Source organism: Sinohyriopsis cumingii, chromosome 8 (assembly GCF_028554795.1).
Source record: "Sinohyriopsis cumingii isolate HCF-2022 chromosome 8, ASM2855479v2, whole genome shotgun sequence".
In the NCBI taxonomy this organism is placed as follows: domain Eukaryota; kingdom Metazoa; phylum Mollusca; class Bivalvia; order Unionida; family Unionidae; genus Sinohyriopsis; species Sinohyriopsis cumingii.
Window position 1 is genome coordinate 92,887,855 of NC_142968.1, and position 23,210 is coordinate 92,911,064.

The 23,210-nt window shown below is 35.6% G+C and overlaps 1 protein-coding gene across 1 annotated transcript in view; it reads right to left on the minus strand.

The window, feature by feature from the left end:
• Positions 1-1,181: 1,181 nt before the first annotated feature.
• Positions 1,182-23,210, minus strand: part of LOC149794152 (SID1 transmembrane family member 1-like) — a 156,399-nt gene continuing 134,370 nt past the window's right edge. The window contains exon 23 of the mRNA XM_089968233.1: positions 1,182-21,912. Coding sequence (XP_089824359.1) covers positions 21,850-21,912 — 63 coding nt within the window. The 3' untranslated portion in view covers positions 1,182-21,849. The remainder of the gene's footprint in view (positions 21,913-23,210) is intronic.

A 23,210-nucleotide genomic window follows, 5' to 3' on the forward strand; every position in this document is an offset into this window, starting at 1 on the left:
TATTATTGTGAAAAATTCAATCACTCATACTATGCTGTGTTTCAGCACATATGTGGTTCTTGCTATAATTAATTTTAGTACACAATGCTGTTCTCACTTTGCTGCAGTTTGGTACGTAATGTGCTTGAAAGCTAAGCCCCCTCCCGCATATCATGTTATAATGAGGGATAACTATTGTTATTATTATACCTTCAGTACTATTGCTCATGATAAAACTTCACTGGATTTTTTAAAAAGAGTTTTACAACTTCATGGTGAAAGCATGATATGTAGGCAAGAAGAGCTTACATAGATATACAGACAAGCTGGGGTAAAATATAGTCAAACCTATCATCGCCAACATTTAAAAACTTTCTATGTGACAATTGCTGTAGTTATAACCCTATAGATCATGTGGTCATTCATTTCTACTTATTTCAGTAATGGTTGTAGTTTTTTATAATTGTATTCTACATACCTTTAAATGGCAGTTCTTCACTTTATTTAGATCCTCTTACATCCATATTGATTTGGAAGGGCTATATTACACAACCCGAGAAGTTCATATAACAGCTCAATGTTAAAGTATGCAGACAGTTTGGAGAAGATCAAACTAAAGGTGTGATCCAGTAGGATCTTGATTGATTGTTGCACATTGTAATGTCACACTGAAATCTGTGCATGATAATAAATAAATTCATGCTAACCACTATTGTGATGATTAGACCTGACATGCTCTTTTCTTGTCCAAGTTCAGTACCTAGCCATCATTGTAAAAGTCCATCAATGCTTTTAGTCTGGAAGTCTATTTATGACAGTTACGGTGCAGAGCCTTCAATAATCAGGCTTGAATAGACTTTGGTTAAACAAAATTAGTATTATATTTTAAAACAACAAATTATATTTAAGATGAGTAAATGCACATACATGACCTGTATGACTTTTACTACAAGTTCATCATTTGGTGCACAACATGTATGTAAATATCATTTACTTCTGTTCTTTCCTATAAAACGTACTGCTTCTTAGTGGTACATGTAGTTAAAATAGTCATATCAGGCTTTTTAGTAACTGTGGAGTCATTTTTTAATCTGAAAAGTAAAGACCTACTGAGTTAATAAAATGCATCATTTGTTGGGATCACCAAAGTTAAAACTGGGGAAGTGAGTTCTATTGCTGTCAACATTAAGGGAAGCGGTACATGAGACAAATGTTGTTTATTTTTTCAATGTGGAAAAAAAATATTTGAAAAAATCTAGTGACTGCCAAAAGAGCTTTTCTGTATTCAATACAGGAAAAAATGAAAGCAATTTTAATAGCTTTGCCATTTTACCCAGTACAACAACTCAAATGCTGTAGTATGTAATAGTAGGATAAGTTGTCTAAATACAAATACAACTTCAGACCCATTGCTTTATACTCTATATACTAGCTTATAAGATGAGTCCAACAGATCTGAGTGACTGTGTTCTTTAAAGATGGATTGACTGACACATTGGTATATACAGTATTTTACTTTACAAGATTCACATGGGAGGCATACATATTTTGCCTGGATGATACTTGTAAAGATGAATTGCAAACAAATCTTCAAAGTGTTATGAGATACTGTGCGGATTAAATGTAAATGATCTTACTGCCTTAGAATGACAATAATAATATAGGCCCCTGGGTGGCCAAGTGGTCTAGACCCTGGGTGGCCAAATGGTCTAGAGTGCTCTCCTTTACCAGCCACTGCTATTTCACTTCTGTCCATGTGGGTTTGAGTTTCGGGCTCAGCCACTGTAGGTATAAGATAAAGTTTGCCAGTAGCTTCCTGTGGGTCAGTTGTTCTTACTGGGATTTTTCTGGGTTCTTCCTCCATCAATTATACTGGCTGCCATGTATGTTGCACTGAGAAATTGTGTTCCCCCCCAACAACAAAAAACACAACATACCACCTGATATCTTCTGAACAGTTTGAAGGGATAAAAGCAAACCACAAACAAGAGGAGGACCTATGTTGCTATGACTTAGTTTTCTTCATGAACAAAAGCATACAGTGCTAGTACTTTGACAAATAAGGAATAGATAATGTGACCTGAGTGAGATAGCTGTCATTGACAGACTCATTTATGAATACAGCACTCCATTTATAAGGTGGTTCTAGTCATGGATCCCTGTTCATTATTTAAAAGTAAAATTATATGCATTCTGGTAATGTATTTTATTATAAGGTGTTATAATCTATAGGGTAATGTACTCTATGGATAGTGTAATAATGAAGAAAATGCTAGCTATTTGTAAGAATGCATGATAATGAGCAACTAAACATTTCATAATACATACTATACATGCCAATCAACTTTTGAACATGTTCCAAGCCCAAAAACTGGCAGAGATCATTGCAATCAAAATGTCTTAAAATTTATTATGATGACTTACCAGCTGGTTTATATTTCCCTGTTGTTGATATTGTAACACAGTGGCCCAAACCTGCCATCTGAGGGTTTCACATCAGCCAAGAGGAAGCAATATCTTGTGTTCCTGGCAGCCTTTTGATGTTTGTCAATTAATATAATCAGGAATGGATCCTTCTTGAGGAGCAGCAGAATAGAATGGAATAATACAGAAAGAAGAACATGTAATTGTGCTCCCATGATTGATCAGGATTTGGTGTATAATGTGACATGTAGAAGGTATTAACCTACTGTCCTTTTCCTCACTCCCCAAAAAAGCAAGTTTCACTGTGAACACTAAGTGAAGATACTCAATTGAAAGACCTTTTTCAGTTCTTTCATTTTGTTGAACACATTATTAGCTATAAAAATATATACAACAGGTATACTGACACTTTCTTATTTTGGGGATATCTTGTAATCTTCAGCTGTGACAATACTGACATAAATGACAGCAGCTTTGATTGGAAAAAAAAGAGTTATCATGCTTCATGGATACCTGGTTGAATGTGATGCCCTGCACTAAATACAGAATGGAAGAATCTATACCATTCAAAAGCAGCAACATGAAAGTTCCTTGATTGATGGAGAAACTAGTGACAACAGCAGAATGGTCAAAGAAAAGAAGTGGTTCTTTTAGTGAGCAGCTGATAAAACAATGCCAGTCAATGGTGTTGCATCTGATATTGCATTTTGTCCATGAACTTCAACCTGACCAACAGCACTGTAGGTCCATGAATGATACTGGCTAGATAAATGCCCATTATCAAAGCACCAGCCCAGGAGCTGGACACAATGAATTATTGAAGTCACACAAATATAAACCTATGTCATGTAAAATTTGACAGTAATATATGGTATTTACAGTTGATGAGTCACTCTCCTCTAGCCTAATTGAACAGTAGTGGACAAAGGAAGAATACTAACACTTTTTTTTATTTGGAGTCAGGCATAGCTAAAAAAAATAAGTGGAACAAATGACTACTTTCATACTAATGCATACAATTAGCAGATCCACAATGAATTTGACACAAAGTGTTCAATTCAGATTTAGATGACATCCTTGCATACACTGAATCTGCTGAATGAGGATGGAGTTGCAGTAGGATGTAATAATGATAATAACAATAACGAGGACTTAGTACTGTGTCTACTGAATGAGGATGGAGTTGTAGTAGGATGTAACAATAATGAGGACTTAGTACAGAGTCTACTGAATGAGGATGGAGTTGCAGTAGGGGGTAATACTAATAATGAGGACTTAGTACAGTGCCTACTGAATGAGGAGGGGCCCTGAGTGGCCGAGTGGTCTAAAGCGCTCTCCGTTACGGATCACTGCCATCTCACCTCTGTCTGTGTAGGTTCGAGTCTCGGATTCGGCCAATGTGGGTATGTGAGAAAGCTTGCCATTAGCTTCTCGAGGGTCGGTGGTTCTTTCCGGGGATTTCCTGGGTTCTTCCTCCACCATTAATACTGGCCGCCATGTATAGCCTATCTTGTGCTGAAAAATGGCATTAAAACATACAACAACAACAACGGAATGAGGATGAAGTTGCAGTATGATGTAATAATAATAATGAAAACTTAGTACAGTGCCTACTGAATGAGGATGGAGTTGCAGTAGGATGTAATAATAATAATGAAAACTTAGTACAGTGCTTACTGAATGAGGATGGAGTTGCAGTAAGATGTAATAATAATGAGGACTTAGTACAGTGTCTACTGAATGAGGATGGAGTTGCAGTAAGATGTAATAATAATAATGAGGACTTAGTACAGAGCCTACTGAATGAGGATGAAGTTGCAGTAAGATGTAATAATAATAATGAAAACTTAGTACAGTGCTTACTGAATGAGGATGAAGTTGCAGTAAGATGTAATAATAATAATGAAAACTTAGTACAGTGCTTACTGAATGAGGATGGAGTTGCAGTAAGATGTAATAATAATGAGGACTTAGTACAGTCTACTGAATGAGGATGGAGTTGCAGTAGGGGGTAATACTAATAATGAGGACTTAGTACAGTGCCTACTGAATGAGGATGAAGTTGCAGTAAGATGTAATAATAATAATGAGGACTTAGTACAGTGCCTACTGAATGAGGATGAAGTTGCAGTAAGATGCAATAATAATAATGAGGACTTAGTACAGTGCCTACTGAATGAGGATGGAGTTGCAGTAAAATGCAATAATAATAATGAAAACTTAGTACAGTGCCTAATCTTTAGAAGCTCTAACTGCTTTACAATATTATACAGCACAAAAACAAAGATTACAAAAACAAAAAACATGAAATTACAAAACAAAACATGCTGACATACCCCTAACAATGAAAGCTGCTTCCTGTTAATCGTGGTGCCATTCAAAACTCTACTCATGATGATGACAAAACTGTTAAATATTACAACAAAGACCTGGCTTTATGTTAACATTTTATTGACTTTTTGTATAGACTGGAAGGGATCCATACCCTCTAATTTCAGGACACCATATTTTCACCATTAATATTTTTCAATAGTACATGCATTTTCCAGACACTTAGTATGCTTTCTTTTTTTAACACAATGAACAATAACAAATTAAAATTTGATTGTAATCTAAAGAATGTTTTACCTATACTCAAGACACAGGTGAGTGACTCTAAAACCTTGAAATATATATATTTTTTTACCCTAATTATAACCAGGGTTGTTCTGGTCCTTCCAGTTTGTTTTCACCTTTTTACTGGCTGAGAGGACTAGAGACCAGCACTTGACTAAGTCTGGAGAGTTTAGTTCTCCGAGTGCTCATATGCATGAAGAGGAGGTCACTCTTACTGAAAAGGATAACTTACTTGAAAATATGCAGTTAACACAACCAGGCTCCTCTGTCATAAAAGTTTACTCGGTTTGAAATTGTGTAACCATTTGGACCAATTTAAATGCTGCTTTTGTTGATTTTGAGAAATATTAAGAAGTTCAGCATTGTATGGCAGAAGAGTTAGACATTTGTGCCCACTTATCTAAAAGCAGTACACCTACCAGACTAGTACATAAAAACAATGGCTATAAGCACTGGGATTGCATCCATTATTCTTCAGTTGCTAAAGAAAACACTAAAAGCATATCACTTAAGTTTTCTTCATTTGCAAGCAAAGGTGTTACTTTGAGAAAATTTGTTAAAAATTTCTTCCTCATGTTATAAATATCTTCTGATAGGATTCGTAATTCAAAGTTGTTGTTGTTCTAGGGTTTAATGCCATTTTTCAGCACAAGATAGGCTATACATAGCGGCCAGTATAACTGGTGGAGGAAGAACCCTGGAAAACCCAGGGAAGAACCACCGACCCACGAGAAGCTACTGGCAGGCTTTCCCACGTACCCATGCTAGCCAAGCCTTGGACTCGAACCCACGCAGACAGAGGTGAGATGGCAGTGATCTGGAACAGTGAGTGCTTTAGACCACTCGGCCAGTCGGGGCCCCATAATTCAAAGTACTTTGGGTAATGTCAATATGTGTTATATAATATTACGACTTTAGACCGATTCTGAAACAAAGAAATTACCTGTCCATGAATTAGCCATTGCATTACGGTCAAATTTGCGGTTACTTCCTTTGAAGAACCTTGCCACAGGGCGAGAAACTCTGTTTGCAATTAATAGTGATGTCACTGGTCAGCTTAGGCTTAGAGGCCGGAAACCCAACATTATAACACCTCAGTGATACTACCCCAGACCATTTTCAAAGAGACCACCTGTATCCAGTTAGATTGTTGTTGTTGTTGTAGGGTTTAACACCATTTTTCAGCACACAATAGGCTATACATGGCGGCCAGTATTAATGGTGGAGGAAGAACCCGAGAAAACCCCGGAAAGAACCACCAGCCCACGAGAAGCTACTGGCAAGCTTTCTCACATACCCACATTGGCTGAATCCGAGACTCGAACCCACGCAAACAGAGGTGAGATGGCAGTGATCCGTAACAGAGAGCGCGTTAAACCACTCAGCCACTCGAGGCCCCTATTCCAATTAGAACTAAGATAATCAAATTTTGGGCAGGTTTCTCATGCAGCCAGACATTATTCTGTTTGATCCATTGTGAACGGATCAGTGCATGTGTGGACATCGGCGAGAGCTGGTCATAGGGAAGTTGGAGACACTAGACTGCGCTCCGAATGCCAAAGTTGCACACTCATTAAAAGGGCAGGAATGGGAGTTCTAGAAACTTCAATTCATATACTCCCATATAAATATTCCACACATGCAGCAACAACAATAATATCACAACTTCTGATACATATATACATACATACATACATACTCTCTATATAGTAACTATCAACATCAACAATATTCCTACACATTTCCTACCTTACAAATTATGCAAAAGCCTCATTCTGGCTTGACACTGGTTTAATTTACCCATTCACTGCAGTACTTATGATTCATTCTATTAATTTCACCCTGCTTATAAATATAAATGATCATCAGCTCATCTCTATTGGAATGAAGTCTATTTCACTGATCACAAAAAGAGAAAATGCATGTATTTTCAACAAACTGAACAGTCTCTTAATACCCAGTTTGGGCTTTAATATCTTTGTGTATACTTGATGTTCTATCATGCTATTTCCTCTATTTCATCTCCCTCTCTGTCTGATCACATACAGATCTCTATACAAGTTTTTAAAGTTCAAAACTTTTGATTCTGAAGAAAAAGAAAAAACAAGAAAAAAACACAACAAAAAAGCATCAACATATTTGAACTACTACAAGTCCATTTCACACTGGGGGTTGGAATGGCAAAAGTTTTTTAAAAAAAATAAAGGTATGGTGACCTGCATAAATGTGTTATCCATGTGAAGAACCAAATTTCAAATGTCATCAATGAGGGCCATTCCATTGAAACATACATGGGACCCAGGAAGGCACTTTTAAGGTGGGGTACTCACCCATAAATGCAATTTAGAATTTTATTGTCATTTTAATATAAACTCTGTGAAATCAAAGTACTTTTTTATTTAAAAAACTGCCTTCCATGGGTACCATGTATGTTTAAATGGAACAGCCCTGATGTTAAAAAAATACAATATATATGAAAAATTATACTCCTGGTAATCTTGTGTATGTTGAAGACAGTAAAGGAAATATGTAGTAGGGTACTCAAAAAAAACCCCATTAATTATAAATTTCATGTAGGAGTCCAGAAGAATTTACAAGGCTTAAAAACTGTCCCAAAGATTTGCATATGGTTAAGAACTGATGAATCATTTTTTAAAAAAATGGACAAAAACCACACTGAGGAGGTTAAATTTGTTCATTTATAACCAATTCCCATTTAGCACCATTCCTACTGACTATGTCAAACACAGGTTAGACTCAATCAGTATGGGAATTCTACTTAATTTCAATTTGAGTTCTAGTGATTTCTTTGTTTCACACTCATTTTATTGCAAATGCAACTCTTGTGGATTTTCAGTCCCTTTTTTGGTCAATAGTTTTTTCCAAACTATAGGATGGCACAGATTTTGCATGTCATATTATACATTACAACAATAAGCTCCCATTTGTATGTTTGCAGATTAGATAGCACTTGTCTGTGCAAGTGTATTTACTTAAATTTGTGGTCCAGTCTCTAATGCATATAAAAGCTTTATCAGGTGAAAAAAAATTGGCCTTAATCTGGTTTCAGTAATCTTCATTCAATGTTGTTTGCACTGACTGAAATGCATTCCCAATGGCTCAAATATTGGTAGGATGTGGTTCTCATAGTGGAAATGGAAATCCCAAAGGAAACCACCAACTTTGGATGGGCAACCACATCCCCATGTTCATGCCAAAAGTGGGACTCAGCACAGTACTACACAGGTGCAAAGGAAATGTGATTCCCCTGTGTTATACAGGTTCCCAATTAGCCCTAATTCTGGTAGTATGCATGCTTGTGTACAGAAATATGTGACTGAAACAAGACTTAGAAACAATACTGGAGATAAGACTGAACAAATGAACATTTTGAGTAAAATTTCTACATTGATCAGCAATTTGGATATTTAAAAAAATTCTGAGTGTTGCATAAAAATAGGAAATTAATGAGACATTTTTATAAGAATTTACAGTTTTTCACACATGAAGTGAGATTATAATTGTTCATAGCAAAAGACTTCCACTTAAATATAATGTATTAAAAACATCAGAATAATTCGATCACCTTACAATACTTATATACAATAATACAAATAAAAAAATAATAAAAATATCAAACAATATATATCAACAAACATTAAAATGGCATTTGTTTTTCATTATATGTAAACAATACATCAAATTCAGTTTGGGAGTAACTCAATCTAACAAAATTCATTTTATGACCAGTATATGATTTGCATTTAAATGACATAAAAATTCATTTCAAATACTAAGATGTTCTATTACCCACTCATCACATTAACTTTATTAAGAAATTTGTACATAAATGTGCGTATATATGTTGTCATGAGTAGCAATATTAATATATCATTATACTCCTGTCCTGTGTTTGTTAATTACACAAGCAGAAGTATCCATCAGAATCCAAATGTCCTTTTTCAGAGTTTCTGTGACCATGACCTCTTAATCCCATATGTAATTGACAAAGGCTGCTGAAACAAGTCAAACTTGACTTGTCGCACACATTTTTTCTTCTTTTTAAATCCATAAGCAATAAGTTTGTTCCTAAACCATTCAATGTTTGTAGAAAGAGAATAGTGTACAACACAGTTTATAATATAGAGACCGTTATTTCCCTCAATGGGTTACTATGAACTCTACCTCAGAACTTTTAAACTCAAAATTTATGTCTGTCATCATTGCCATAAAAAGCAAGCCATACATAAATTTAAGGTTACATTAGGTACATGGTTGTATTAAAGTTATTGTTAGTAACTATTTTGCTTGTCTGTCTCATAATCACCATGACATTTGACCTTTGACTTCAAACTCCATTTTTTCCTTCTTGCTGCAAGCACAAGTAATCTAGGAAGTTCTGTAAGCATATATTTACTGGAAATGAAGCTCTTTTGCAGAAACAACTTTGAGTTAGTGTGACTTTAATCTTTGATTAATTCCAACCAAAATTAGTAGGTTTTTTCTTAAAGTGCATGTCAGCCACAAAATTTGGTCATGATATGAGGTCTAAAACTATAGATAATTTGCACAAAAAATTGAAAATAACAATGTGTTTGTAAAATACATATGCCTCGCTGCAGATATGTGGATCAAATTTAATTTTTTAATAAATGTTCTAATATTGCTATAGCTGCATGAAAAATCCTTGCTATCACCTTTATACATATATGTATATCTGAAATAATTTTTTTAATCATGCTAATAAGGTTTTTGTAAAGTCCAAGAAAGTTGAAAGAAAGTTTAAACTGTTGAAAAATTACTGGAATGGCCTGAAAATCGGATCAAATCATATAAATACAAATATATTCAGTTTCATGAATTTACATTAGGTGGTTTTTAGTTAATCATACATGAAAGTTTTCATAAAAAGGACAAGTTACAAAAGGTACTTTGGGTCGGAAAATTCAAATTAGGTTATCTAAATATAAATACAAATATGCTTAATGGATTTCACTTGTTTACCTTGTGGTTTTTGTAAATACTTAAACTAGCTAAAAAGGGTTTTGTTCTAAAGTGTCCAATTTCACACGTGCTAAAAAAGCTGAAAATTCTACTACATAAAATTTTATATACCTGTACAATTTCATTTTCCTACCCAAGTGAATTTACTAAAATGTCCTAACCAGTCTTTTGTGCTAACTAGGTTTTTGTTTAAAAAGTTACTTTTAAAATGTTTTTCTTGCAAAATGTTTCTTCAATAATACTTATCCAATCATATTATTTTTGAACTAGTACTACTTCACAAATCCAACCCTCCCAGACTAAAATCTTTTAGCTAAAAAGCTACAAGTTATCTCCCTTCCTAGGCAGCAGTTAGAGTGATTTCCCGTTGATACAGGGATTGGTGCCAAATCATGTGAATACTTTAGCAGATGGCACGCTCTCTATATGGATGTAACTGAGGAGGTGGGTAGGTCATATACGTGTTACGATTGGGTAAGAATTATTGAAGACGAATATTTTACGATAAACAATTTGTGTCTTCTTCATATTACCTTAGAAGAATCGGTAAAAGGTGGAGGAAGATACCTAACCTTAGCCCAAACAGATCATCTCTGATCCCTTAAAGTATGAATCAGCTGACTGGAGAATAGACTCCATATGTTGGGTAGTGGCTTTGATAGGGGAAAATTTTCCTCCCCCCAAATCCAGCAAAAGTTGCAGGGTTGCAACCTTATGAAGCTGTTGATCAATCTTGGAGGGTAACCTGTTTCATGAAGGCTATAGGGCCCATCAGATGAGCCTTGTGGGATGAAAATCTCTGAGATAAAAACTTAAGTGAACTCATATCTTCATTCTATGGTATGGATTATGACGGAACAGTTTTGCTCAAATGCAGTGTTTGAGGCAACTGCATTAACTTTGTGAGCCGAGACATAAAGCAGATTCAGTCATGGTTATTTGTCAATTTGCAGAATCAATAACCCACTTTATCCAGGACAAAAGTGTCTGTGTTGATATGTTGTTCTTTCCTTCTGTGAGGGGTAAGAAAAAGGCATAATCAAGTGTCTGTGTTGATATGTTGTTCTTTCCTTCTGTGAGGGGTAAGAAAAGGCATAATCAAGTGTCTGTGTTGATATGTTGTTCTTTCCTTCTATGAGGGGTAAGAAAAGGCATAATCAAGTGTCTGTGTTGATATGTTGTTCTTTCCTTCTGTGAGGGGTAAGAAAAGGCATAATCAAGTGTCTGTGTTGAAATGTTGTTCTTTCCTTCTGTGAGGGGTAAGAAAAGGCATAATCAAGTGTCTGTGTTGATATGTTGTTCTTTCCTTCTGTGAGGGGTAAGAAAAAGGCATAATCAAGTGTCTGTGTTGATATGTTGTTCTTTCCTTCTGTGAGGGGTAAGAAAAGGCATAATCAAGTATCTGTATTGATATGTTGTTCTTTCCTTCTGTGAGGGGTAAGAAAAGGCATAATCAAGTGTTTGTGTTGAAATGTTGTTCTTTCCTTCTGTGAGGGGTAAGAAAAGGCATAATCAAGTGTCTGTGTTGATATGTTGTTCTTTCCTTCTGTGAGGGGTAAGAAAAGGCATAATCAAGTGTCTGTGTTGATATGTTGTTCCATGTGAGGGGTAAGAAAAGGCATAATCTATCTTGATGCAATTGCTTAAGTACCACTTCAGAGCTCACATTGGGTCAAGTAGTTGACCTTCAGATTAAGTTTTCACAACAGACAGGAATTTCATTACAAAAGTCTGATTCCCAATGAATGGTGGCGATCATGAGCTGTAGTGTCCCATTCTGTCTGTCATGCAGTGAGGTAGCAGGTCTTGTATGAGTGGTGAAACAAATTCAAATGGTGTCTTGTTCAGCCAGATTAATACCCATGTGAGATGATTCCACTTTGGACAAAGAGCCATTGTCTTTGGACATGTGTAATAAAAATTGGATAGAAGATCAGACAGGTCCTTGTTTTGTCCTATATCATCTCTTCCATGATGATGCTGGGTGATTGTGAAATGGCAGCCTTTGATTGTGTATGTTGCTAGCTGTTTCTTGTCAAAGAGTCATAGTAGGAAGCTATTTGCCTGCTGTGGTATAATGTATTCTTGGGCACACCAATGTGTGAATATTTTCCATTTGCCTTCTTAAGCTTTTAAAGTGCAGGGCCATCTTGCTTGAGTGATTTCTCCACCATTAGACTGCTTGTTCCTGAGGGCTTGTTAGATAAAATCCAGATGTGTAGGTTCAGCAATTTTGGGTTTGGATGAAACACCTACTGCTAAGGTAGCTTGAACAGATGTGGGGTTATCTTGATTTTCCTTGAGATTTCTATTGTGAGATTGATAAGGTTGTTGATCCAAGATTTATCCCATTTTGAGTGAAGCAATCAGGATGAGGTGACAATTTAATTCTCTTGCTTTCTGCATCACCTTTGGAATCTGAGGTGTTGGAGGGTAAGCATACAAGTCCAGGCATTTCCAATCTATAGAAAGGTTATCAACTACCCAGGCCTTTGGATCCAGGACTGGTGAGTCATAGGCTGGGATAGGTCCACCATTGGTTGATGCCACTGGGCACATGTTTGAGTGAAAACCGAGGGATGAGGAGACCATCATGATTGTATTAGTTGATTCTTCCAGGACACTGAGTCAGCTAAATTTAGTTGGCCTGGAGTATGATCAATCTGTGGATTTGTCATTGATGAGGCCACTTTAGAAAATCCCGAACAAGAACGCAAAGGTCTAGGGACTTTGTACCACCTTGCTGTTTGAGACCATTCACCACAGTAGATATTTTGGACAGAATGAGAAATCCCTTCCCTTACTGATCCTCCTGTCACCATTGAAAAGCTTTTGAAATGGCTTTCATCTCAAGAATGTTATGTAATACAGGGGCCCATGCTCCACTGGTTTCCTGGAACACTGGAAAGAAGTGTGCCCTCAGCCTCCTGTACTCCCATTCATACAGACTGTGATATCTGGAGGTTGTACAGTACAGGTATTCCTGATGTGAGCCAAGTAAGATTTCCCCATCTTCTGAGATGGAACATCACATTTGTGAAGATTGTGAGAAGTTGGTCCAATGGGCAAGTAACAAGATTTCAGTTGGACAACAGAATCATTTGTAATGGGCACATAAATATACAACCTGGGACTTAGAAGTCCACTGTTGCACTGAGCAAACCCAGCACCAAAGCAATTCTTGGGCAGGTAGATTATCCCAGATAAGCACAGAAGCCACTACTGTATTAATTTTCAATGTCACTCCTGAGGGAGACGTACTTTTTTTTACTGGATGATGATCAAAATGTTGAGATGGTACAAGGTCAGATTTGTCTTTGTTGACAAGAAACAAAGCTGAGAAGGAGAGCAAAAGGGATATCATGTCTTGCTCCAAGATATAACTCACCCGAAGCTTTTATAGAATGTAGCCTATGTAGTTGATGTTGCCACCGTGGAAGTGGTCCAGACATGGGCAATTCCCTGGTCAATCAATCAGGTGAAACCCCAGGGACTGATGCCAAGTCAAACTGGGACTGCCAAGAACTGGTAAATTGTGACTTTGTATGTGAATTGCAGGAACTTTCTAAAAGCTGTATGAATTAGGATGTGAAGATACACATCTTAAGAGTCACACTGATTATGTAGTCTTCCTCCTGGAGAGCATTTAGAAACCATTGTGGCATCTTGATCTTTATCCAAGGGGCACAAATGAACTGAGCACACTTAGGCTGATGACAGACTGAACAGTGCAAAGTTTGTAGATAAGGGAACCCTGGACAAAGGAAGAGGTGCACTATCAAGTCCATAGTTAGTCATGGAATATCTTGCCCCATTCGACAGCAAAAGAATCAGGGGACAATGCTGAATGGGAGCTGATGAGTGACAATATTATTATAAGGTATATGCATAACTAATTTAAGATGAGCATTTAATGACTTTATATCACTTCGTTGACAAAAAATATATAAAGTGTCTGCATACCTTATTTACTTTGCTGTACTGGTGAATATTCTTCTCTGCTTCTTATCACTCTGCTACTTCAAAGCCTCGGAGAACAGGAAATGGCCTGTATGACCTCCTTGTATCTGAAAACTCCTCAGTTTATTCACTGTTTCTGATGTTAAGAGCAGAGTGAAATCTATTGTGAACTAAATCCCCTCACTACAATCTGCTGTTTGTAATTGGAGAACCACTGCAATTTTGACCAATTTAAACAAATTAAGGAACTGGTCTCATGTTTTATTCAAACAGATTTTTCAACCACTCGATCATGCTGTCCCTAGGACATATCTCTTGTAGGGTCACATTTGTTGCTATGCTTTATTCGATCAAGGCTGCAGCCATTGAAGAACAGTGTCTTGGAATTTCGATTCCTTTTCTTCACTTTTTCTCAGCCTCTGGTTCCACCTGATATGGATGAGATACCAACCATTTCTGTGTCATTGGTTTGTGCAACATATTCTGTTCACATTGGAATATGAGAGCTTTCCGCTTGTTCTGTAGCACTGACTGTAGAAGATGATCTTACCAAAAAGAAATTGGTTATCTTCCATTTTGACAGTCATAAAACTCCTTATTAGGTTCAATACAATTCAGTTATGGCTGATCAATGGATCAATTTGTTATACCCCTCTAGGAAACAATTTAATCATAACCCTTAGTTTCTGCAAAAAGGGCAACAGATCTCAATCGTACAGATGCTTTTATTCAAACGCTAAATTATGTTAGTACTGCTTGATTGGAATCACCCAGCAAAATGGATGACCAATACTTAATTTGATAATCAGCTATTTTCAATTTCTGTCTTTAATAACATGAAATAAAACAACCCGTGCATTGAGTACAACAAATTGCAGGGCCACAAATAATTTGTGTGACCTTTTTCCAATTGGTTTTGAGAATTTGTGTGACTAATGATTTTTTTGCAAGAAATCTGCAATCCAATGGCCTGGCAGCATCTCTAGATAAAGGCAGAATGAAGATGATTTATTTCTTGCGATCTTGAGGCACTTGGTGAGAGAAATGCTGGTGAAAAAAATTGCCCTCTCTCTGCCACTTGTACAGTGTTGCTTGAGAAGTGGATAAGTGTAGTTTTTGACAGTTGTAGATTTGATAGGAATGCTTCCCAGTAGCTGGTGTCCTAGGGGCATCCCTGTGATCTTCTTGTTGACTGGCTTGAAATCTCTCTGCTGTAGTTGAGACTGAGGGAGGGCAATTGGTCTCCTTGGTGGCTTGTTTGCAGATCTTTGTCAACCTGAGCATTACATCTTGTTCCGCCAGTTTTAAGTTCATAGCTGCTGTACAGCATTGGCTAGAGTATGTTGGGCAGCTCTGTAAAGAAATGGGTCATTCTAGAAACAGACTCACACATGTCCTGTGGGATTAGGAGTGGGAGAAGAGACACTGTATTCTGCCTGTTGAAAGATTGCTAGATATAAAATTAGAGCCCATAGCCACAACATTGTGCATCAACTCACAGAGTGTATGGCTTTTTAGCCCTCCGATACATATGTAGCTAAGTTACCCAGTGCAGTGCACTATAAATAGAACACCTGTTACCTGTTCAACTCCATACACTTAGGCCTGCCTGTTAACTGTTAAGCAGTGTAGTGTATGCTATGTTTAACACCAATTTTAACCATTTTACATTTTTGGTACACTTCTATTATGTATGGAAAAATTTAAGAGTAAGCCTTTACCTAAGTTATTGCATCTTTCAAGGTTGTAATTCTAATCATGAAAAGTACTGAACGAAATCCGCAACCTCTATTTTGGAGAGTGGAGAATACAACCCAGATACTTTAAATAGCAGGTTTCTACCAGAGCATAAACAGCGACCATGTGATCTGACGTAATGGTCATTTACAGCAATGAATGAGGTATCTAATAGTAGGTTTTTCCCCGAAGGTGGCACTACGAAAACCTGCTAAAAATGGCCGATGTTTACAGCAGACATAAAAAGGCGCTTCCATGCAAATGGAGTAGAAACGTCAAAAGGTGCTTCCATGCAAATGGAGTAGAGCTGTCTAAAGGCCTGGATTTGTGTTGTAGCACAAGGTATTATAATTGGGTAATGTATTTAAAAAGAAAAATGTATGCCCCACTACAGATATGCATACCAAAGTTCAAGTAAAAAAAATAAAAAATAAAAATAATTTATAACAGGAATACCATAAACCAAAACTTTTGTGCCTGTGCCATGTAGTAAACAGTACTATATACTTATTTTATGTACAAATCCTCTTCCATTACTTGGATACTTTATATTTTTAAAAAATTTGGTCTGAAATGCAGTCCATCCCAAAAAGTTGGTCAAAGTAACTGACACAGAACTTGAGTCATTTTGTGGAAATCATTTTTCTTCGTTCACTCTGTGATAGTCACTGTTGACCTTCTGACCCAAAATTCTAAATAGGTCAATTACATATACATACAAATATGCCGAACCAAAGTTCGCAAGTCTACATCATATTGTTTTTACTTAGTCATGAAAAAAGGTTTCATAAAGAAAATGGACAAGTCCAAAAAAGTTCATTTCTGGTCTCCAATGCAGGCCATCCACAATGTTTTGGGCAATGGACATAAATTATTTTGTGAAAGCTGTTCTTTTTGTTGAGTCCTTTGATTTTTTCACCTTTTAGTCTACAAAATATTCCTTGTCTAAACTGCAACCCATCTATAAAGTTTAGTCAAGCAATGCAGTTGAGAAATTAAGTAGTTTCATGGAAATTGTTTTACCTTCTTTCAGTCTTTGTGACATTGGTATATTTGACTTTTTGACCCAAAAATCAATAGGTGTCTTCTTTGTCTCAAATTCGTGCCATCCAAAATGTTTGGTCTAAGTACATGATAAAGAATTTAATCTATTGTGAAAAAAAAAAACAACTAAAATTTTTACCTTTTGACCCTATAATTAATACTCGTCTTATTTCAAAAACAAGCCATTGACAGAGTTTGATTAAAGCATACAGGCTGAGTTGTGTGGAAACAGTTTACAAGTTTTAAAACCCTGTGTCTGACCTTGTACATATGAGACCAGTAGGTTTCTTTAAAGTTTTGTAATGATAAATGTTATAGAAATTTAGTTATTGTGCAGAAACAAAACATGGAACAGAGAGATGTATGGCAATAGCATGATATGCTTTGCCTCTTGGCTGACACTTACATATTGACATGAAATCTAATCAGGTCATCTATATATGCATTCATACATGCAAAATTTCATTTGTTTTTCTTAAGTGTTTTGTTTAATCATGCTAACATCTTTATAGAGACATATGGATGGGCAGACTGACATGTCTAACTCACAAAAATGCTGCCGCTGCAAGCGGTGATGGCATAGTACACAATTTAAGGAACTGGAAAATATTCAAATACTGCTGTAATGGCCTGTTTTTCACACAATCTTGCTAACAAGCTGTCTGGGACAGATAGACAGGACCAAATCAAAACACTTCGCTGCAAGCAGAGGATGTATACAAATGTGAAGGGGTAAAAAAACTTAAATAGGAAATTAAATAAATTATAGTATTGTACACAAAGTTAACCATGTGCATCACTTGTATACTAAAAAACCATACAGTTTACACAGTCGAACCTTCTTGTTAATGAGATATGAAATTAACAAGGAAATATACATATGCATGGGTTGTGACAACTAACAGTGTGATACTATGTTGTTTACCAATATATAATGTACCTGCATGTGAACATCTCAGACCTATTTTTGACTTAATACCCATGCATGCCTTGGTAAGTACATTTTCACCTTATGGGTGAAATGCCTCAAATATCCTTTACAGAAGGCACATTTCTTGATCTCTGCATGCATTGTGAGAAAGAAGCAGTTCCTAAAACCAGTCTTGAACATTTGGGTTTTCTTGACTTCTATGCCTAGTTACCACTAAATCCATCTCAAGAGCAAAATCTAAGAAATGATTTATTCAGTACGACCATTATTGGAGAGGCAATGTACCTCCAAAGCAAAAAAGTCCCCAAAACAGACAAATGAAGGGAACTGTTCTAGTTCTGTCTACTCACTTATAAGTCAGGTGCAACTGCAGACAACAAAGACCTGATCTGCCATTGCATCATGCATTTGCAGGTTAGGGTCTGTGTTGTTTGTTCTACTTATTACTCCAGAGATGGTGGATGGAAATTTAATATATAAATTTACTTGAAGTATTTCTTTAATATACAATGTGGTTCATTTAGGACTTATTTACACTGAATTCAAAATTTACCCCCCCCCCCCGTTTTCTATAGGAAGTGTTTACTCTGGCTCTGTTTATGTTAGACCATTTTTACTGGTCAGTGCACGTGTCCCCTTTCTGCACATGTTAGATAGTCCAGTTATGGGGATTGTATACATTTAATTTTGTATTCTTATGTCATGTGTTTAGGCTCGAATAAACAGTAATACAAGAAAGAGTGAAAACAACAAGCTTTGAAAAAATTACAATAATTTATTTCCCTGTATAAATTCTGTAAAAATGATAAAAAATATGAATTTATGGTTTTACAAAATCAAATCTAAAAAAATCCAAAAATAATCCTGGATTAAATTTTTAGTAGTCCTAATAACAAAATGTTCAAATGATTTCGAGTTCGAATCCCAACAAAGAATCCAAGATGGAAGATGATGACATATGCTGCAATCTGTAGTGTTTAAGTCTACAGTTCCTTGTAGAAACAAAAATTATCACTCCGGTTTCTGATAGCTAAATAAATTTTTATAAAAAACTGTTCTTGTTCCACAATATTACATAAGAACACGTATTTTCCAGAATAATAAAAAAATTAATCCTTTTGAATGTAAGTAATTTGAAATAATTCCAAACCAATTAATTTGAAATAACTCCAAACAGCACCATGCATGCCAACCATTCTACCTTTTTTCCACCAAATTACACATTATGATTAACTGTATTTGGATTACGCGTTTTGATATATCCCCCTCCCAAAAAATTAATAATTTGTTTTCTCATTTTTATTAACATTCCATAAATTCCACAGACCGTATTCTAGAAAAGACGGCTTCTATGTAACCATGCCATTAGAGTACGCTTGTCTGAAGACTTGCATGTACTTTCCTAACAGTATTATGTTCTATTTATAGCAGTTGTCCTACTTCAAGAAACATGCTTGTCTCTACTTTGAACTTTTGACTATGGTTTCTATTTAAGGAACAGACTGGTTTTCTAACTTTTAATCTTTGCTCGCAGATTCTTTGTTCTAATTCAGAACAGAACCAGTCTGTAGGTATTTGGTGCTAAAAGTAAAGTCTTATATATTTTAGTCGATGCATGTTAAAGCAAAAATATTTTTCTAATATATTTATTGATTAGGAAAAGATGAAAAATTGATTCAGAGATGAATACATGAATTACACAATACAACGTTCCATTCCAGTAATCTTCATGCACCTTACATGGCTGCGTGGAAAGGATTTTAATATTGGTCATAGTGGTAAAACAAGAAACCTTGAATTAGCTCATTTACTAACTCCAGTACTGAGGTTACTTCTTTTTATACAGCAGAACTAAATTGTGGACACTAATTTTAAAAATGCAGATGCGTTATCTACCGAGTTCTTAATAAAACACAGACAACCTCTAGCAGTAGAAGACTACATTGGTCCTTTGTTCAGACAGATGTTTCCTGATTCCAAAATTGCAGAAAATATGCACATGCAAGAACAAAGTCATCTAATACTGTTAGGTGTTTAGCAGAAGATACTTCACTTAAAATTGCAGATGCCATGAAAATTAGACCATTTAGTATTGCAACAGATAGGAGTAGTGATTGTGACAATAAGTTGTAACCGGTCTGTGTGAGACTTTGACAATGAAAAGGGCAAAGTTAGAGTGTTCGTTACCAGAATTAACATTTGATTCCACTGTAGAATTTTTAAAATTTATTGTCTGATAATACTTTGAATAAACTTAAGTTGGCAGAACTGTATGGGTTTTTAACCTGATACTGCATCAGTGATGACTGGAATTCATAAAGGAGTTGCATTCTGTGTTTTGAATAATGTCTCCATCATTGTACATATCAGGTTGTCTTTGTCATATGATGCACACTGCTGCAGGAAAAGCTGCTGATAAATTAGAAGAACTCAAGAAGTATTAAGCTGGCACTCCACTCTACCTGACAATGTACTTCATATGGACAGAGTTGATTTTTTCATCTTATTTCCTAGCTAAAAGACCCAATAACTGTAAGATATAAATTTCTTCTTCTTTGTCAGGTTATGAAAGGAATATTGGTTCTTTAAAATTCCAGAGGGATAAATAAATCATTCTGTATATATATGCTCATTTAATTTTTATCATGTTATATGTGGATTACTCTTTTTTTCCCTGGATTACTCCTTTTGTTCAATTGGATTACACTTTTTCCTTGCCAGGGGTTGGCATGTATGCAGCACAACATAAAACTAACAGTCTAACAGCCCAGCTTCTACTGAAATTAACTCTCCAAAACATGGGTTATATCATATTATTAACGTAAACAAGGGGTCACGTGATCATCTTCTCGAAGGTTATAGAAGGCAAGTGCTTGTTACAGATCACGTTTACCCAGTGTGACCCTGATGAAAACCAATCATTTTACTCCAAGAAATAAAAAATTAAAAAAATTGTTTACATCTTAAAGACAAAGCCCCATCATGACCTTGAAAACAACCAAGTATTATAAAATAAAATAGAATTTGTTTACAATGGTTGACACAAATTCTGAAACAAGCTCAAGATTTAGATCAACATCTGGTGTTTATAAACTAACAGTCAAGGTCAAACTATATTCTGAACAAATATCATCTCTAGTGAATACATTTACATTATCATGCAATGAAAAATACTATTTTTTAAAAAAACTGACAAAAAATTAAATTGAAATAAATATATATTAAATCAGATATATTTAAATCAAATATACATAACAATATATGCTTTTCAACCGGTCTCTGTTGGGTCAGGCAGAATCACTCTTTGCGGTTGTTGATACTGATTTAGTACAGTCACCATTGTTTGGCATTCGATCAGACCAGTTCGCCTGAAGATTTACTCTAATGAGACAATATAATCATCTGTTTGGTGTACAAGATGGCAAGAAATTCAGTGTGGCCCCATTAATTATAATAAATTATCAAACTAATTTATACTTTCCGAATTTGCCACCTATCAAAAACATATCCTTCATTGTAACTGCTTATTTAACTAATTATTTACTTTAAATAAACCTTATAATTTTAACTGGAATTTAATCTTTGCCTCTTGATTTCAGTCAGTAATAACTTGACTTTAAAGAAATGAGCTATCTTTCCTTTTCTTCCCTGTCATTCTATTCTTAGACCTTTCTGTCGTACTTTCTCCCTCACCAATATTGAAATTATATCTCTGAATACTCTTTTTCATAGAAACAAACCTGGGTTAGAATACATGAGGGATTCACTCCGTCCGTTTGTCCATTAACTTCGCTGATGTGCATCAGCCTCCTCAATTCCATCAATCACGTCAACTAATTATTACAGTCTAAAAATCAGAGAAAGGCCTATTTAGGTTTTGTAATGAATTGCCCTGTTACACTTGGACCATTCAGATTAACTGTGTAAATAGTTAATATGACAGCTTGTCACAGGCTGGTGGTGTCTGGCACTTTATTCACTACTTTCTTCTGTAATATCTTCTTGAATTTGTTTTTTATCATAGTATTCCGTTACAGCAGCATCTATTATTGCAGTGTCTAATTAAATGTATGTATTCTGTGTCCATCAAGTCATAACTGGTAACCTGTTGTATGAGGTCTTGTACAACATAACGTCTATACATGTCTTGTAGATTAAAAGACGGGTATTGTGTCTCTTCTTTTAAGTATTATATCATCATCTAGAGTAAGCAGCACCTATAGGGTAAAGAAAAAGGTGGTTTAGGTCAGTGAGTTTAGAGAATCACAATCTGAAGTTGGGTATATAACTCATTTCTGAAACCTGCTTTAAACCAATATGAGTGTGTGCTAGCAAACTTATTACTTAGAGATGCTCTACCTTATTGCCTGGGTTAGCCATAATTACAGACCTACACACCCTTACAAAAAGGCAATTCATTTTTTGCTTCAAGTTTCAGTAAGGTGTAACAAAATAACATACTGCTATTGTAAAGCTGGAAAATCAAAATATTTATTTTGTAAAGTTCAGAAATTATACTAAAACACTGTTGCCCTTCTTTGCTTTTTATACCCACAAATTCTAATATTCCTTTTCATTCATCTGTACTATTAACACTTTTGATAGGCTTATTTTCCAATTCATCTTGAACATGTATCACTTGTTAGATGCCATTTTCGTGCAAATTTGATAAGCAACAGTTTTGACTATAAAGATGTTTTGCACAAAAAATATGTGCAACTTAAAGTATCTGAGGTAGTCCAGTAAACTTAACCTGGTTCCCAGACCAACTCCACCATATCTAGTAGGAAAACTGGATCCTAATCAAACATACACCAATTATCCTCATTTTACTGCAACAATCATATTTCCATAATTTTTGCTTTTATTCTGTAAGTCAATATTTTACAAGTCATTTTCATCAGACTTATGGTAAAGTTATAAGGGTTGGTAGGTCTGTAATTAGTGCTCACTTTTCTTTAATATACATGTAATTTTAATAGTGGTTAAGAAAAATATCTGTTTTTAAAAAAATGAAAGAAAGAAGAAGAAAAACAAAACAAAAATGGTATTTGTTTGCATTCTATCCATGCATTACAGAAACCAGTAAGAACCTGTCTGCTGGGGATTGGAACTGTTCCAGCAGTCATTGGAACGGGTGCATTAAACATATGAAGGTTAATGTGTACACACTAAGCTGTTAAATGATTACCAAACTGTTATAGTCTAGAGCAGAGGTTCCCAAACCACGGCCCGTGGGCAACTTGTGACCCGTCAGCTCTCAGAAAGTGGCCCGCGAGGCCTCTATATTTACTATAATGTATTTCAATAATTTCAAACATTTATTGACATTCAAATAAATAAATAATAACTAGACGAAAGTTACAATAATGCGATATCTACAGTATTCTAGAGTCTAGAATGTTATTTCTAAGTCTAAGAAGTCTGTCATTTTGGTCGAGCACTCGGAGCACCGTCGGTGTTCGATAATTCGCTCTGCGCGTAGTTGTTGTGCTCAGATATAATTATCGAATAC